Genomic DNA, 17190 nt, shown 5'->3' on the forward strand with positions numbered 1-17190 from the left:
AGAGAGCCCTCTGCCTCTCTGAAGGCGACCAGATTGCAGAGGGCTGATAACATGTCTCCAGTAGAGATGCTATCTGGCCCCCTGGGTTTTTGTTGAGTTGTTTTGGGAAAGCAGGTGGTTGGAAATGTTGCCCAAGCAAAGTGCTTGTCACTTTGCTTCACAGCCAGAGCAGTGGCTCCCATCGGGGCTGTGCCACTGATGGACATTGACTGAAGCAGGGTTGGGCTGGGGCTCCTTTTCCCTGGGGATGTTGATCTGTTCAGTTCCTCTACATGGAGCAAAGATAAGGGAAGTGATTTATTGTTGTGATGGATGAGCCCAATCTTGCACATTAAAGAGCAGTGAAGGTCCTCTGAAGTTAGAATATCTCCCCAGTGCCTTCTGGACATATCTCTTTCCTCTGACTGCTTTCATTTTACCTGGCCGGCTCCCTTTTAAACAATGAATTCCCATTTTATCTCTGACTGTGTGGCAAAGAGGCTTATCTGATGCACAGCCCTTTGAGGGCCATTGCACTTGCATTTAGCTTGAGATGCCCAGCAGCTGTATAAGCACAAGTGATGACCAGCCTGCCTGGGCATGGAGGTTTGGGTTGAGGGTAAAGTAATGTGTTGGAACTGAAAGGAGGTGGAGGTATTAATGCTTTAACCAGATTTGCTAAAAACTTATGTTGGGTTTTAGATAGAGCATCTTTTAACTTTTTTTCTTTTCTTCTCTTCCTTTCCTTGCAGATGTCAGCCCTGAGACTCGTGCCAATGTCAAGTTTGTGCAGGACACTTCCAAGTACTGGTACAAACCGGAGATCTCCAGGGAGCAGGGTGGGTAGATGGCACAGGGCAAAGGATATGGTCGAGTGAGCCGTGGCTGGGAGTTGGGGTGTATCTGGGATCACAAGGATTAGCAAGGCTTTCCCTTAGGGGCTGAGCTAGGAGTGAAGGTGTATTGTGAATGCTCAGACCGTTGCAGAGCAGGGTTGAAGCACAGCTCAGCTACGGGCTTGCATGATGTAGGCTCTCCAGACCTTCTCCTTGGTGGAGGAGCACTGGTCCCCATAGTATGCAGTGGAGCTTTGCAGTGTGGGATGCAAAGCACTCAGATCTTGAGTTGAGAGAGCTCAGAAGAGTCTTGAAGACATGGCTGAAATAAGAGAGGAGAACAAAGAGGGAGCAAGGTGTCTTCAGGGGCAAGGTCCCAGCTTTGGCCCCTGGACCTTGCCTGCTCTCCAGCATTTGTTTGCTCAGAGCTGGGCTGTGTGGGAATGGATGCTCTGAGGTGCCCACACAAGGGCAGTGGAGATGGGGGGGGAGATGAGCCCCAGCCTGGCTGCAGACCCATTCAAGACCCCGATCCATATGTGCAGGGGGACGGTAACATTGCAGTGCCTGGCTGAGAGGTTGTGGAACCAGGGCGCCTTGCCCTGACCTACGCCTGTGGGTTTCAGAGGGCACGTTGGCTCTCAACATGCTGGCTCTGAGGTCTGCTGTTCTCTCCTGCAGCCATTGCACTGCTGAAGGACAGGGAGCCGGGGGCTTTCATCATCCGAGACAGCCACTCCTTCCGAGGAGCCTACGGCCTCGCCATGAAAGTTGCTTCTCCGCCTCCCACGGTCATGCAGCAGAACAAGAAAGGTATTGTGTGCCCTTCTCCATCCCACGACAAGATGTTTTCCATCATTTGTCCGGGGTGAGCAGGCAGCTGGGTCTGCTGAGCCAGTTGTGCCCTTGGGTATGTGCTGATGTGGCAGCATCCCATCCTGCCAGCGGTCCCCTGCCAGGCCACGGGGAAGGACCAGACACCCTCTGCCCTGAGCTGTGGAGGACTCAGGGTCACCTGCATCTTGGGTTTTGGTGTGTTCTGCCAATGACCAGGCCCAACAAAAATGATACCACCAGCAGGAAGATGAACCAATACACAGACTGTATTGTAGACAAGAAGGACATTCCATGAATGATCACTGGGGGTACAAACAGATCAATCAGCTGGTACATAATTGACACCACCCCCAGTGATCTCACAAAGGACATAACTCAGCCCACAACAGGTGGTACAAACAGGGACCTGAGGTTGCCCACAGTTGGCATGGGAAACAGCCAGACCAGCAAGCTGAACACACAAGAGAAAGGTGACCACATAGTGACTCTCACCCGATCCGCCCGCGTTCGCAAAGGTCTTGAGCAGACCGGGGCCCAGCCCCAGGTAGAGTCAGGAGGTCTGCCCTGAACCAGGAAGCTCTGGGGAGTGCACTCCACAGACAGACACTCCTGACTCCCTGCCAGTGGTCCTGGCTTTTATCCCCAAGCAGACACCTGACCTTTGTCAACTCACTGCGGGACCCCTGGGGCTCATTTCCCTTCTGGCTCTCCCTGCAGGGCCGGCCGCACCCTGGGGGGAAGCTATAAGGCAAACTCACCACCTCTGTATGAAAGGCTGTGGGAGTCACCCATATATCAACCTTAATTTGGGGCTTGGGGTTCAGACCCCAGCATTTCATGGTGAAACGGACACAGTCTCCTCAGCCCACTGGCACCATGGGGGGCCTGGCTTGGGGTCAACACTATGCAAAGGGACAGATTTGAGGAGGCTCTGCAGAGGAGCAGAGACCTCTCTCTTCAGCTGGAGCACTGGCTTCCCCGTGGGACTGCGGAGTAGGACTAGGAAGAGGGTGAGTCTGGTGTGAGAACATCCCTTCTCTTCCTAGGAGACATCACCAACGAGCTGGTGAGGCACTTCCTCATCGAGACCAGCCCACGGGGTGTGAAGCTAAAAGGATGCCCCAATGAGCCCAATTTTGGTAAGTGTCCCCGGTGTGCTTCCCACGAGTGGGCTTGGGTTGGGAGAGCCTTGCCTTTGCTGGACTATCAAAGCAGAGCTGTCGGGTGTCTGGGAGAGCTCCTGCCTCTGTGAGGTGGAGGGCAGGGGCTCCCTTTGTTGCAGTCATCGTATGGTTAATGTGCATGAGGATCTCTGCCCTGTTTGTTGTTCCTAAGGTGGCCCTGGCATCTCTGGCCCTTCTCCGAACCCCCTGTGGGGATGATGGTTTCAGCGAGCGGGACTGACCCATGGCATTAAGACTGAAGTGAAGAAACCCACCAAAAAGGCTGTTCCTGTAGAACATGCTATTCCACGTGGAGCAACCACAACCTAATACCAGGGAGACCTGTCCCCAGCCCTGTGCTGACCATCTCCCCTCTCTCCCCAGGCTGTCTCTCGGCTCTGGTGTACCAGCACTCCATCATGCCCTTGGCTCTACCCTGCAAGCTGGTCATTCCTGACCGAGGTAAGAGCCAGGACCAGAAAAGGCTGCATCTGGCGCCATAGCCTGTCAGCATGGGGTAGGTTTTCAAGCAGGGAGCAGCAGTAACCATCCCGTGTCTTCTAGATCCCATGGAGGAAAAGAAAGACACCGCGTCGGCCACCAACTCAGCCACGGACCTCCTCAAACAGGGTGCAGGTGAGTAGAGAGGGGCTTTGCAGAGTGAACGTGTTTTGGAGCAGTGGTTGACTCCACACCTGCTGTCTCCTTTTCCAGCCTGCAACGTCCTCTTCATCAATTCAGTGGAGATGGAGTCGCTGACGGGCCCACAAGCCATTGCAAAGGCTGTCACCGAGACACTTGTGGCTGACCCCACACCCACTGCTACCATTGTCCACTTCAAAGTCTCCGCACAAGGAATCACCTTAACCGACAACCAGAGGAAGTAAGAGCTGCCCTGGCCATGTCCCTGGGTCCCCAAAGCCAATGGGGCTGTGACCTATGGAGTGTATTGAGGAAGAATGTCCCTGGGGTGGCATGAACCTGGTCATTGGCAGGGCTGGGCTTTGTCCTTGACTCCTGGAGCATCCTAGGGGAGACCTATGGGAGGGTCACCTACACTGGTGGGACTGGGTTGTGGTGGGGCAGAGGTGGGGACTCCCCTGGCCCTGATTCTCCCTGCCTTCTGTTTCAGATTGTTCTTCCGACGACACTACCCCCTCAACACTGTCACCTTCTGCAACCTGGACCCCCAGGAACGAAAGTGAGTGCCCTAACATGGGGGAGCAGATATCTGCTGCCTTTTTCCCTCACCCAGGCTCCTGGGCTGCTTTGTTTTTGCTTCTCCTGTCCCTCTTGCTCCTGTGGAGGGCAGGGATGGAAGGTTCCCTTGGGTACTGTGGGACAATGCTAGCTTTTCCTGGTGACTTGGTGTCTCCAAGCATCTTCATACTGTGGAAGAGGTGCATCAGGATTTTTTCCATGCAGCCAAGCCTGTGCAAAGCCAGGCTGGCCCTCCAGCGCTGGTGTGGTGGCCCCCCCCATCACGGCCCTGTCTTTGGGATACAGGAGGCACCATTCCTCACACATCCTTTTCTTCTTGCAGGTGGACTAAAACTGATGGCAGTGGCCCAGCTAAGTAAGTACTTTCCGTTCTTCCCAGCTGATTCCTCCAGCCACTGTTGCGGGGACTCCTGCTTGTGTTTGAGCACTGGCTGGGAGAAGGCCCATGCAAGGCAGCCTTTTGGACATGCGTGAGATGGACTCAGCTCTTTGCTGCAAGATTGTTTCACCTGAGCATGAGACCATTGTCCTGGGGACTCAGAAAGAATCTCCTAGCTCCAAATTCCTAGTCAGAGCAGGCATGGCCCTGGCTGAGCAGGGCGTACTGGAAACCCTCCCAGTGTAGTCAGCAGGAGCCAGTTCATGGAGCAGAGTCGGGGGTTATGCTGATGGCACGTGAGCCGCCAGCCGGCTCTTCCTTTTCCTGACGTCCTTCTCTGTCCTGACCCACGGGAGCACAGCCTCTCACTGAGCCCATTTCCAGGGGCAAATTCCCACTAATTTTAGCCATTGTGTTAGTGAAGGGTTTTTAATAGGATGTCCAGCTGCTGGATATTTCCCCTCCCCAATTAGAAATGCCGTGGCCTGGGCCTGTCTCACATTCTGTTCCCCTGTATTTATAACTTGATGTTGCATGTTCTAATTAAAAAAAAAAAAAAAAAAAAGGGACATTTAATTCATTGAGGGAGAGACAGACAGGAATAACTGCATGGTCTCACCCAGCTCCCTGTGTCCCCACACGGCCTTCCTCTCATACAGGGTCTGGCCCAATGGTCAGTGCATCAGACCTCTGTGGTTTCGAGAGTCATCACCCAAATGAAGGCAATGGTGTCATCATCTGCAAGGTCCCTTTTTGGGGACAGTCTAGGGGAGAGTGGCAGGGACGGCCAAAGCAAGGGGCAGTTGGCCAAGAGATGATGGAAATACAGGGCTGGCCTTCTAAGAAACTGCAGCAGAGGGAAGAGTAGATGAGTCTGCATGCAGGCTGGTTTGGGCTCTCTCTTTGTGTTGTGCAAGGTGGATGTTAAAGAGGGGAGGGTGGACAAGACCATGCTGGAAGGGGGTGGTCATGTTCCTTGGGTGAGAAATGCTGGCAAGCCTCACCAAGCCTCTTGCCTTCTCCCCACCCAGGCTCTTCGGCTTTGTGGCCAGGAAGCAAGGGAGCACCACAGACAACATCTGCCACCTCTTTGCCGAGCTGGACCCGGACCAACCGGCTGCAGCCATCGTCAACTTTGTCTCCAGGGTCATGCTTGGTTCCAGCCAGAAGAGATGAGCTGGTGCTTGCGGGTGATTCTTGAATTTTGGAGAAGGACTTGGAGCTGATCCGAGAAGGAGTGTGAGGAAGTGCATTGTGGGAGAGGGAAGTGAATCGGGGGGGAAAAGGGTTGGAATTTTGGAGGAAAACGGCAAACAACAAAAAAAATCCCAATGAAACCCCTAAATACTCAATGCGAGCCAAACACACACACAGAGGAACCAAAACCACGCACCTACATAAGAGCCACAAAGCCACGCCAGACAAGATGCATGTCCCATCGCAGGGAAGGTGACCAAAGCGGAAGTGGCAGTGAGAGGTGTATTCCCAGCTTTCAGCATCATGGTCCCAAGCAGTGACATCCTCTCGGGACTGAATACGGGACCATGACTGGTGTTTTCTGTCGGGGAAAAAGAAACAAACAACTGGCAAATCCCATGGAAGAAGCTCCATCCCAGCAGCTCCCGTCAGCAATTGTCTGCTGTGTGTTTGAAACGACCCGAAGGAGATGACGACGTAGGCTGAGTCTGTGGGACGCTGGAGGAGATGCACTCAAAAACCTAGCCTTGCCTGGCTGCAGCAGAGGGTTCTCACTGGCCCCTGTGCTTTCCCTGAAACCTGTTGGCCTCCTGACAACTTGCTGGGGATGTGGGGGGCTTAATCGTGAACCCTCCAGTCCCCAGGCAGCTCAGCCGTGGGCTGACCTCTGTTGCTGACCCAGAGCCCAGCGCTGGCCACAGGTGAGCAGCCGTGGGTCCACCCAGAGGTAGGGGTCATGGCATTTCCCCACCTTCCTGGGGGTGCTTCTGCCCTCCATCCTGCAAGGAGGTGGTGGGGGGCTCCTGCCACCCCGTGCCCCAGGAAGCTCCTCAGAGGATATAGAAAGTCGCCTCCTCTCCCATCTGCCCCTTTTCCCTCCTGTCACTAGTCCTCTTTGGCAGTTTTCTCCTGCGGCCTGTCACACGTTCTCTTAACACAAAACAAAAAAAAACAGAAAGGAAAGAGAAACACTGCAGTAATAATAATAATGATGATAATGATAATAATAGTGGCTGCTGGCACGGGAGGGTTCCCTGTGCGAAGCAGCGACCCGTGGCTATGCCCTTCTCGGTCTTCAGAGATGTGCAAGCGGTTTTTAAATTGCATGGACGTTCAAGTTGCACGAAAGGCGAATGACCACAAGTAACTCAGGCGCTTTTTTCTCCTTTTATTTTGAAGGCCACGTTAAACAAAAGAAAAAGAAGGAAGAAAATTTAAAAAAAAAAAAAAGGAAAATAAAAAGGGAAAGGACCTGCAGTCGCTGGGGAACTTTGGCTCAGTGGGGAGGTAACAAGTCCTCTGAGAGCCATCCTGCTTGGTATGCATGTACCCTCAAAACTGGCTGGCTGGAGGCTTGTGACCCCCAAACGCACCAAGTTTTGCTGTGGCTTTGGTGCCACCGGTTTTTCCTTTTACTCTGGGAGGTGAAGAGGGCCAGCGGGGGGGAGAGAGGGGTGAAAAGCCTCTGTGCCACTGCAGGGGGGAATCATGGTTGGGGGGCAGCATGCAGAGGTCCCAGCCCCACAGTGCTGGGGAGGGGGCAGAGGATGCTTTGGTCACATGGACATGTTTAGGGCAGGGGGAATGGTCCAGCTGGAGCCACAGGGTTATTACTGAGCCCTCTGTTGCAAATATCCTCCCACCGCCCGAATGATTTCTGGGAGGAGTTCTTGGTGCAAAGTGGCCCAGATAGTGTACTGGAGGCAAAAATTAGAAACATAGCACTGCAGCCCCATCTCTGGAAAGCCTGTCTCCCTCAAAGCTCACTTGCCTTGATAGCTATAATATATATATACGAGCTATACTGATAACATACTGTAACCTAACGAAATTTTAAGGAGGAAAAAAAGGTGAAATTTACACTCCAAGCATATTTATTTTTGCCATATTGCTTTCCACGTGTCATATCTCCCCCATTATATCTGCTCCCCCCCTTCCTCAGCCCCGGGGAAACACCTGCACGTTAAAAGAAAATCCAGAATGAGGAAAATAATATGGCTGGGGGAAGAGGTGCGGGGGTCCCCCCTGTTGGGGTGGTGTGTGTGTGACCGGTGTGCGTGTGCGAGTGGGTGCACGTGTGTGTGCATGGGGGGCGAGGGGCGGGGGGGCCTGGAGGGGGCGGGCGCGGCTGGCGGGCGTGGGGTACCAAAAAAAAAGTATGGAGGCGTTGGTTGCGAGGTGGTGGCAGGATAGTGTGTCCCGGGGGGGTTTTCCCCCTTCCCGGCTCCCCGGTCCAACGAATGCGGAGGCCTTTTCATTTTTTGACGTTTCCAAAAAGTAATTCCCTCCTTCTGCGAAATTCAAGTGAGATGAGAGACAATCTCACCCGTAATCTCCTTGCCCAGCCGTTCACCGGTTAGAGAAAACACTGTGTTTATAGATATATAAAGATATATTTTTGAAAGCCTCTATTTTTCAAACTTGGTTTTCTCACTGCTAAGAAAAGAGATGATAATGATGTAATTTTATTTTAATCTGCTGCCTCGGAAACCGGTGCTTGGAACTCCCATTCCTCTTTTTCTCTCCATCCCAACGAAGCAGATGTAAGCACCCCAGAGGCGTCGCGCAGACGCCGACTCCAGCAGATACCTGCCGATGGCATCACGCCTGCTTCGGGCCCCGAGCCGCTCACGGTTTCCCCACTAATCCACTAGCTGAAGATTTAGACCGTATCCAAATCTCAAACACTAATCTGATGGCTATACATATATATTTTTAACACACAGCTAATCACCTTCCAATGATGTAGCCGGGTGTTTGTCAGCTCCCTTTAAAGGCACTTTTTTCCCCCCCTTTTATCTCCTTTTAAAAGTTACATTTTTAGGTGTAACTACCCTTTCAGTCCCCAGCAGAGACAGCCAGCGTTGAGGATCACCCAGGTCCCGGGGCTGGTGGGGACCTAGTGTTGATATTTTTTCATTATGAAAGGGATGGAAAAGACTTTTTTTTTTTTTTCTCTTTGGTTTTTTTAAATGCAGTCATGATATTTGAGACTTGAGCTTGCGCCAGTTAAGCCCAGCATATGTTTCATTGTAATCACACTGCCGTTGTCAGCAGCCGGATGGTATCTCTCTCTCGCTCACACACACACACACACAAACACATCTCTCCTTCCTGCACAAAGAACTGCATATATTCTTGCCAAAGATATCCTTAAAAACGCACTTTTCTCCACATATATATATATATATATTTTTTTTTTTTTTTGCGTGTGTAAATTTATTGTACGTGCCCTTTTTGTGTTGGTTTGTTTTTCAGAGAAGCCCCTTCCCACCCGTCCTTCCTTTGCTGTCAATGTTGCTGTCTGTTGGGAAATGCTCCCTTGGGGGGTTGGTTTGCTGCCTGGCACAAATGGTAGCACCTGCAACGTGCAAAATGTGGGGTTTCCATTCAACAGAGCTGCCTCTGGCTCTGTCCCCCTGGGAGTCATTTTGGGGGATGATCCATGTCATCATATGCTGATGGAATGCACTCATCTCTTGATCTTTGCCAGCTCCTCTTTGCCAGTGGAGATGGGGGTGATCATGGATTTAAGCAGATAAACTGAGCAAGGCTTGAGGTTGCTCTGAATGCAACATTTGCTGGCTGCCCCCTGGTCAAACCACACATGAAAAACAAACCAAGTATGGAGAAAAACCCAACCCAGCCTCCGGGCATCGATTTTCCAGTGAGTTCAACCACCTGAAGTGCAAAGTAAATCCCCACCCAGCAGGTTGGGTGGGTAAAGAAACCAGTTGCCCCAAAAACCCCAGACAGCAGCATGAACAAAAGGCAACCCTTCACCGTTGGAGCAGGCAGGAGGATCAGACAGCAAAGGAGCCCGCAGGGGCTTGTTTCATTTCGTTCGTTTGTTTTGCAAATTGTGAGGTTGGTTTGGGGTTACTCTTTTTAAATTTTTTTTCTTTTCCTTAAAAAGGAAAGGAAAAAAAACCAAAAGGGAAGCAACCCGACGTTTCTGTTGGCAGATCCTGTGCTGCCCTGTTATGTGTGGTTTTTTTGTTGTTGTCTTTGTTGCTTTGGGAACGTTACAGATTTATTTGCTAATCAGTGTTAATGAACAGTTCAAAACTTTTAGACTCGCCCATTTCTGTGTATTTATATAGATGGAAAAAAATACGTTATATTTTGTATCTTTGTGCCCATAATGTTGTCGCGCGTGTAAGGATGACTTCGGTTGCACCATGTCCATGTGTGAATGTGACTCCGCTGTTGTATTCCCATTGTACAGATGTCAGATTCTTTGCAGTTCATTGTATGGCTTTATAAAGTGGTAAAGCAAACAAAAAAATCAGTTATATAAAATATACTGTTGCTTGGAATGCCAGCTTGCTGTCTGGATTGCTAGAAATGTATCTTGAAATTTAAGGGAGCGCAGGAATAAATGCTCTGTTCTTTTTGCACAGGGGAAAAAAAAACCAACAAAACCCCTAAATCCTGGCGGGTGCTGTGTTTTCTGCAGGCTGTTGTTCCCCCCATTCCTCGATGGCAGACTGGGGCCCCTGGACAGACGCGGGGTGGTGGGTGTGGGAAGAAGGAGGGGTTGTGCTGCTGCTTGTCAGCCTCCAGCCACAGCTTGTGTTCACCAGATGCTCGCTAACCAAACAGCCCCCAAACTTCCTACATGGCTCCAGCTCTGGCTTGGGCTTTTATTTACCAGAAGGCATCTCCCTGGCTTGCCTTGCAGGCACTGGGTGCTCTACAAATCCTGCTGCTTTCTCCCGGGATGCCTTTAGGTGCTGTCTTGGACGTTCCATTTGAATCCATCTCCTGCAGGAAGCGGGATGGGATAATGCCTGTATGGGGTCTTTTGCCTTTGTTGAGGTGGTGGCTTGGGCTCTGCTCCCATTAAATCCCACTCCTTGCCCCTTATGGCCATCCTACTTCTCCATACCTGGGAAAACTTCCCCTAAAGTCCCAGCCCTGGCTTTTCCAGCATTCACAGAGCAATTCCCAGCGTTCACAGAGCAATTCCCAGCATCCGTCAGAGCCCTCAGCCCCCGGCTCTCTGGCTCCGCTCCTTCCCCTCCTCGCTGAGTCGGTGGCCAAGACCCAGCCCCCGGGATGGATTGAGTTTAATTATACAAGAAATATCAGCCAGAGCAGCGGCAGTTTATCTGGCGCCAGCACTGCTGCGGCTCAGAGGTTCAGAGCTTCTCCTGGGAGTCGGCAGCACTAAAAATACCTCCTGCCTTTCTCTAAAATAGCTGCAAGGCGAGGGGCGGATTGAGGGGGCTGCCTGTGCAGAGACCCCGTGCTGTGGGGCTTGCGCTGGGAGGCAAAGGCAAGAGGGGTAAAAAAAGAAAGGGGAGGAGATGGGATGGTTTCTGCCCCCCCAGAAATAGCTGTGGGCCTGGGAGTGGGCACCCAAGCGATGTGCTCTCCAAGCCAGGCTGTACCACGGGACCTCAGGAGGTACCTGGTGCCTGCCAGCCTTGGCCTTGGCCGTGCCCGTCTACCCACTGGCAAGACAGGACATGCAGCCTCTTCTCCCTATCTGACATGGCGGGGATGGTATTTTCTTGCAGCTTCTCTTGGTTTTGTTTCTTCCCTGATTCCCGCTGGAATCGACTCCGCAGGAGCTGGCAACAGCCACCTGCCTGCTCCCAGTGCTCCTGCCCAGCTGGGAAGGCCACTGCTGGGTGTCCCCTGGGCAGGAAGGAGAGGCTGATGGTGCCTAGCAAGGAAGCACGGACAGACTATTTGTTGCATGCCATAAACTGTCCTGCATTCCCCCCCGCCTCCCTCCCCCCTTTTCTGTAGTTAATTCCCCATTTCCTTTCCAAAATTCCTCCGGAGCTTCTGGTTTGTGTTTTTCCTCGACATGTTCTTATCTGCCACTCGCTTCCCCTTGCTGACTCTCACAGCATAGGTTTTTCACAGTCCTAGTCCTCTTCGCAGCTTGCTGCTCTCTCTGGGCCAGGCTGCTGGCTCTGGTGTGACCATCAGGAAAGGCAGGTCCCACCAGCTCCATGCCAAGAAACCTAGCCCCCATCACATCTCCCTGTACCTATCGAGCCCCCACCTTAAGGGTCCCAAATCAGGTTTGTTTTTTTTTTTTTTTTTTCTAATTTCAGCCACCGCTCTGGAGACTCTGGGCCATCTGGAGAGTGTTTCTTGTGGGGCTGTGAAAGGTGGCAAAGTTTCTTGCTCCTCTCTGCTCCAGGAGAAAAGAGTGGGCATGCTGTTGGACACGGAAGGCAAACATTCCTAGTCTATTCCCTTGCAAATGTGGTTGTACCCTGAGCAACCTTTATTTCGCAGATTTTAAAGCCCAGATCCTGGGACCCACAGGCTTATTGTGTTGTGGGGTGCTGTTGGCAGATAAAAACTAGCTGGAAAGCTCTGCCCTGAATCTTGGGGGGAGCCACAGCAAGAAGGGATGTCCCTGGGCAGAAACCCTGGAGGTGGGTCTGTGCTGTCCCCTACAGTCATTCTCTGTTGGCTAATCAAGAAACAGGCCTCAGACTTGAAGTGAAACTGGGGTCACAGTGGTGGGTGGGTATGGGGCAATTTCATCTTCCTTCGCTTTTAATCTTTCCCAGGCTTCTCACAGTGATGCTGGGACCCCATAAGAAGTGTCCCCAAGGGGCAGAAAGCATGAAACAACATGGCTTTTCCTGAGCATCATGTCTGGACAGAGGCCAGGAGCCAACCAACCTCTGCCCAGGGTGGGAAGGGTGGAGCAGACCTGATGTGGGCAAAAGCCACCCTGGGGCTTGGGTGACCTGCGCTCATATCTGCACCCTACTCAGCAAACAATGTCCCCTGTCCTGCTGCAACCACCAGTGTCAAACCCACCCAGCCGTGTCTTCTCTGCTGGTCCAAACCTGCCTTTGCCCCGTTGCCACACAAGGGAGGGACTTGTCTATGTGGAGCTGGGCCTGAGCAGTGCTGCAATGCTGCCTGCCAAGCACCCACATCCCATTTCTCAGACCAGTTCAGGCTCTGCAGTGTTGCGGGCACGATGGACTGGGACCTGAAGTGAAGCACAGTCTCTGGATGTTGAGCTCAGAAGAAAGAAGGTTTGATGGATGCTCCCCTCTGGGGGCTGGGTGTGCAGGGCAGTGTGCTCCTGCCATGCAGGCACCTTTGTGCAACGCACCACACGGAGCTGAGCGTGGGCACAGCCCCGAGCTCACCATGAGGCAGGGCCCCCCTGCAGCCTGCAAACCCTGCCGTGCAAACCAGGCTGCTGCTGCGGAGTTGCTGCAGCCCTCAGCTGCTTGGCCACTATGTGCAGCTGGGACACCTTGACCCATTAGTGGAGGGGCAAGGCCCAGGTGCCTGGGACTCCTATTGACACACGGACCGGGGCTGAGCAGCACCAAAGCAGGCACCTTAGAGATAAAAGAGAGGGGTCAGCCAACTTCCCTTGCCCTAGCAGCCTATTTGGTGCTCTCTGTTTCCTTGGCCAGACCCTCAGCCCTTCCCTGGGAAAGGATAAAGGCAGTTGTAGAAGACACAAGGTAGGAGTGCTGCCGTCCAACACAAGAGAGTCTGGGGAAGTTCTTCACAGGGCTGTGGGTGAGAAAATCCATTCCAGAAATGTCTCTAAGGTCTCCATTATTATTCCTGGGGAGTGTTACTGCTTGTAGAGGGGCATCAACATGCAGCCTGTGGTGCAGGAGTTATCTGCTCTCCACAGCTGTGGTGGATAGGAAAAGGCAACAGAAAGGGACTTACGTTAAATATTGAGTAAAGAAGGAACATGTGACTGTCTGGAATGGTTTAAGTGGAGAGAGAGTAGAGTCAAAATCCTGGAGGTGTTTGCGGGTATGGAGGAGAGGGGCTGGGCTTCTTCTTCTTCAGAACAGAGGGTTATGTAGGTCTGGTCTGTCCCTTAGAGGGTGGGGAGGACTGGGCCGTCCTTCTGCCTTGTGAGGTTCTGGCTCCATCTACAGGGATGTGCCTCCAAGTGATGGAGTCCTTGGACTGACGCACGCCCAAAGCAGGCTGGGCAGGAGTTGATGTCTCCTTGCCTGCAGCTAGCTTGTCCTGCAGCGCACCTCTGAGCTGTGCTCCTACTGCTTGGCGGTGGACTGACACCTCTGAGACAAAAGGCCTACAAGCCTACTGGGTGGCTGCAGGACAGGGCGCAGTGGGGTCACCCTGAGCTGAGTGCAGAGTGCTCCCAGCACTGCTGGTCCCAGACTTACATGCTCTGCCCAGCCTCTGCCTGTCTTTCACATGAGCACAGCACAAAAACGCCCCTCTGAAGACCTTCGGTACCAGCGACTCTTTCCACCCCCACAACAGTACAGTGTAACCTTGACTCCCACGGGACCATGTGTAGTCAACCAAATTAGGCAGGTATCCTCATTTAAAAGTTCAGGTCAGTAAAAGTAGCATTAGCCTGCTCTCTTCTCCCTGGTTAGCTGTTGCTCACCATGTTGCCATCCTTCCTTGGGTGCCCTTACACCAGCAGTTTCAGGTGGGCATGAAATAGTGACAAGAGTTCAGATTGTCCCAGCATATAACAGACAGGCTAAAGAAAGCCATGTGAGTTAGAGAAGGGATGTGAAGTGCCTTATTCATGACCTCTCTGCCCCAGCCCAGAACAAGGGGGTCCTTCATATCCCACCTCATTCATGCTCTGCTTTGTGTCTGCTTCAAACTACAACATTGATGGTCTCCAGCTGGCTGTACCCACGTGCCCTTGTGGTGGGACAACTTGAGCGGAACTATCCTCTGCCTCCTTGTGCCCTGATGGTCTAGGGGTGACTCACACAAGCCTACCTCTTGGCTGCCACCCCATACTTGCTTGCACCCCTTGTTCCTCAATGAGGCTCAGGTAGTGCCTGGCAGAAATAGGCATGCAATTTATCTCTAGTCAAACCAGGCCTCCCCTAGACATCACCTGGGGCTCAGGGCAATGTCCTGATGGCAAGTGGTTCTAGCAGGAAGTTCCTGGTTGATAGTAGGGAAGAGAGTGTTTGGCCCTTAAATGGGGAGCATTCTTTTGAACTCAAGGCTCTCTCCTCTCCATGCCTCTGCCTGCCAGGCTGAAGACACAGAGGGATATGACTCTGTCTTGGTGGCAGTGAGACAGCTGTGTGGCCTTAGCATGTGGCATCCTTCTGGGGGTGGTGATAGGGGTCCTGGTCTGAGCTTTCCTGCCTGAGTTAGAGCAACGTACACATCCAGTTTGTAATGGTGCCAGGCAGCTGGAGGAGTCCTCTGAGAGGGCAGGTGTGAGACACGCACGCACATGTGTATGCTTACGTTACCCTTGGAGGGAAGGAAGAGGGAAAGAGGAAGGAAGAGAGAAAGAGGAAGGAAGAAAGCAAGCAATCAAGCACAGGGAAGGAATGAAATATTTGCAAGCTCATTGTTTTAAGCCTCCAACAACTGGATAAAACAAGCCAGCAGAGCACAGCTTCTCGTGACTGGGCACAGCGCCCTTGCCAGAAGAGCTGAGCTCTAATGAAAACAGCATGTGAGAGGGGAGGCTGGGGTGAGTCAAAGCAGAGTGCAGCAGCAACCTTGGCCCTGGCGCAGCAGAGCTCTGCTGGGATGCACTGCAGTCACTCAGGGGGGCTGGGGAAGAGAGGAGAAGAGTGCTTTACTGCAGAAGCACCTTGTCTTGGCTGTCCGTGGGGTGGCTTGTGTGAGAGCAATCTGTCGGAATAGGAGATGCTTAGCAAATGCCTTTGGTTTCCTGAGCTCTCAGTTCTTCCTGGGCTGCTGGGTATATTTGCTGAGCCATCCTTGCCTGTTCCTCCAGCTGGGAAAGCAAGTGAAAAATACCCACCCACAAGCCCCTGGGTAATCTCAAAAGTCTTCTGCTCATGTGGGCTCCCTCTCTGGGCTGGGATTTTGCAAGCACGTTTGGCTGAGAAGGGCAAAACCAGGGAGGAAAGCCTGGGTGGGGTGGGAGAAAGTGGTTATGGTGACTCTGGATATAGCCTTTCTTTGAGACAGCTTAGATTGAGCCAGTATCCCAGGATAGCATGAGGGAGCTCTGGCACCTCTAGGGTTCTACTGTGGTATTTGGATGATCCCTGGAAGATGACTGCATCATTTATGTGCATGGAGTGGTTTCCAAAATACCACAGCTTTGCCAGCCTCTGGCTCCTCATGAGCATTCAGGGTCCTTGGACCCCTATAGCCATGATCACCACACCTGAAACCTCTTCTTCCACCTATGCTAGGAAGTCAAGTTAATTCACACCAGCTTTGCCTTGTGCTCCTCAGTTCCTTGTGGACCTCTTGTGCTCACTCAGGGTGGGAGGAAAAAGAGGATCCCTGTGCACAATGTATCCAACTCTATCTTCAGAAGTCTTTTCATGCACATCCCTGTTCTTTGTTTCTGGTACTTCAGGAGAGACACTCCTCTTGCTCCTCAGCTAGAGAGGTGGTGCTCAGGGGTCACTGGACCCTCTACAGCTGAGAGAAGAGGCTGTAGGGGGAATGATCTCCCTGGGAGCCCCAGAAAGGTTTGTAGGACATGCCTAGGATGCCTGAGACATGTGGAGCAGCCAAGCTGACATTTTGGCAGAGTGCCACTCAAGTAAGACGTGAGTAGAAGCAGGAACCCTTGCCAAAGTCCTATTTTAAAGCAGCCCCCCTTGAAGTCTTTGATATGGATAACACTGGCTATAGGGTTTCACACATCTTTATAGCTCACACTTCCACGTGAGAGAAACCTCAGCCTTGCTCAGGCAGGCTGCTCTCTGCATCAGCTTTCTGCCTTCCAGGAGATGGCTGTCCTTCATTCCCAAGGGTCCTCAGCTCCAGCCTCAGCCCCATTCAGAGGGAGATCCTAAAAACACCCTCTGGCAAGAAGAAAGTCTTTTGCTGTGAGCTTTCTCAGGGCTCTGGTGCTCATTCCTGGCTTTCTTCTTCCTCACACAGCTGGGAAATAGGGACACATCCCCTCTTTAGACACTCTAGAAACTGCTGCATGAAGTAAAGAAAAATGGCTGTGCAGGGCAAGAGGAATGAAACCGGGGACCCTAACCATAGTCTACCTGGCCCCAAAAGTCCCCTCCGAGGTCAGGACCTTGCTGTCCCATGTCTTCTCTCTCCCTCCACCTCATTTTGACCAAATGTCTTCTCAGCTTGGGGGACATTACTGGTGGAGATGCTGAAAGGTTTGGTAACCCAAGTCCCAAGGCAATGCTGATAACCTGAGCTCTTGTGGCTGCGTCCCTCTGACCCCCCAAGATGCTCTCTCATCCATTTCCTCCCTTTTTGGTTTCTCCAGTCAAGTGGGACCTTTCATTATCCAGGGGGGACACCCCATACAGGCATAAGATGCTAAACTCTGGTTGTGGGCTTCCCTCCTGCTCGAGGAGAGGCTGGTTGCTGGCGCTGTGGGTTGACACCACTAGAGGTCGGGCGGTCCCTACCGATGGGACGCAGAAAGCGGGAGATGGGAGCAGCAGTCCAAAGATGACTGCAAACGGCTTGGCTGGTGGAGCCTTGTGTGTGTGTGTGTATACGACAGAGGCTTCCTCTCGTATTGACATTGCTCCTGGCTCCGGGCCAGCTTTCCAGGCTTCGTACTGCTCCCCTTATAGATCAAAGTATTTGACACGCTAGAGAAAACAAACAAACAACCCCCCCCCCCAACCCC

General features: G+C 52.4%; 1 protein-coding gene across 1 annotated transcript; it reads left to right on the plus strand.

The window, feature by feature from the left end:
• Positions 1 to 731: 731 nt before the first annotated feature.
• On the plus strand, positions 732 to 5765 carry LOC103781128 (tensin-like; the record flags this gene model as incomplete). The annotated part of the gene is made up of 9 exons (XM_008948834.1): positions 732 to 818; positions 1497 to 1628; positions 2699 to 2791; positions 3200 to 3277; positions 3380 to 3451; positions 3530 to 3698; positions 3948 to 4016; positions 4359 to 4391; positions 5447 to 5765. Coding segments are annotated over 9 exons (878 nt in total), but the record flags the coding sequence as incomplete, so codon positions are not given.
• Positions 5766 to 17190: the final 11425 nt, after the last annotated feature.

Source organism: Merops nubicus, unplaced genomic scaffold (assembly GCF_000691845.1).
Source record: "Merops nubicus isolate BGI_N331 unplaced genomic scaffold, ASM69184v1 scaffold21790, whole genome shotgun sequence".
Lineage (NCBI taxonomy): Eukaryota > Metazoa > Chordata > Aves > Coraciiformes > Meropidae > Merops > Merops nubicus.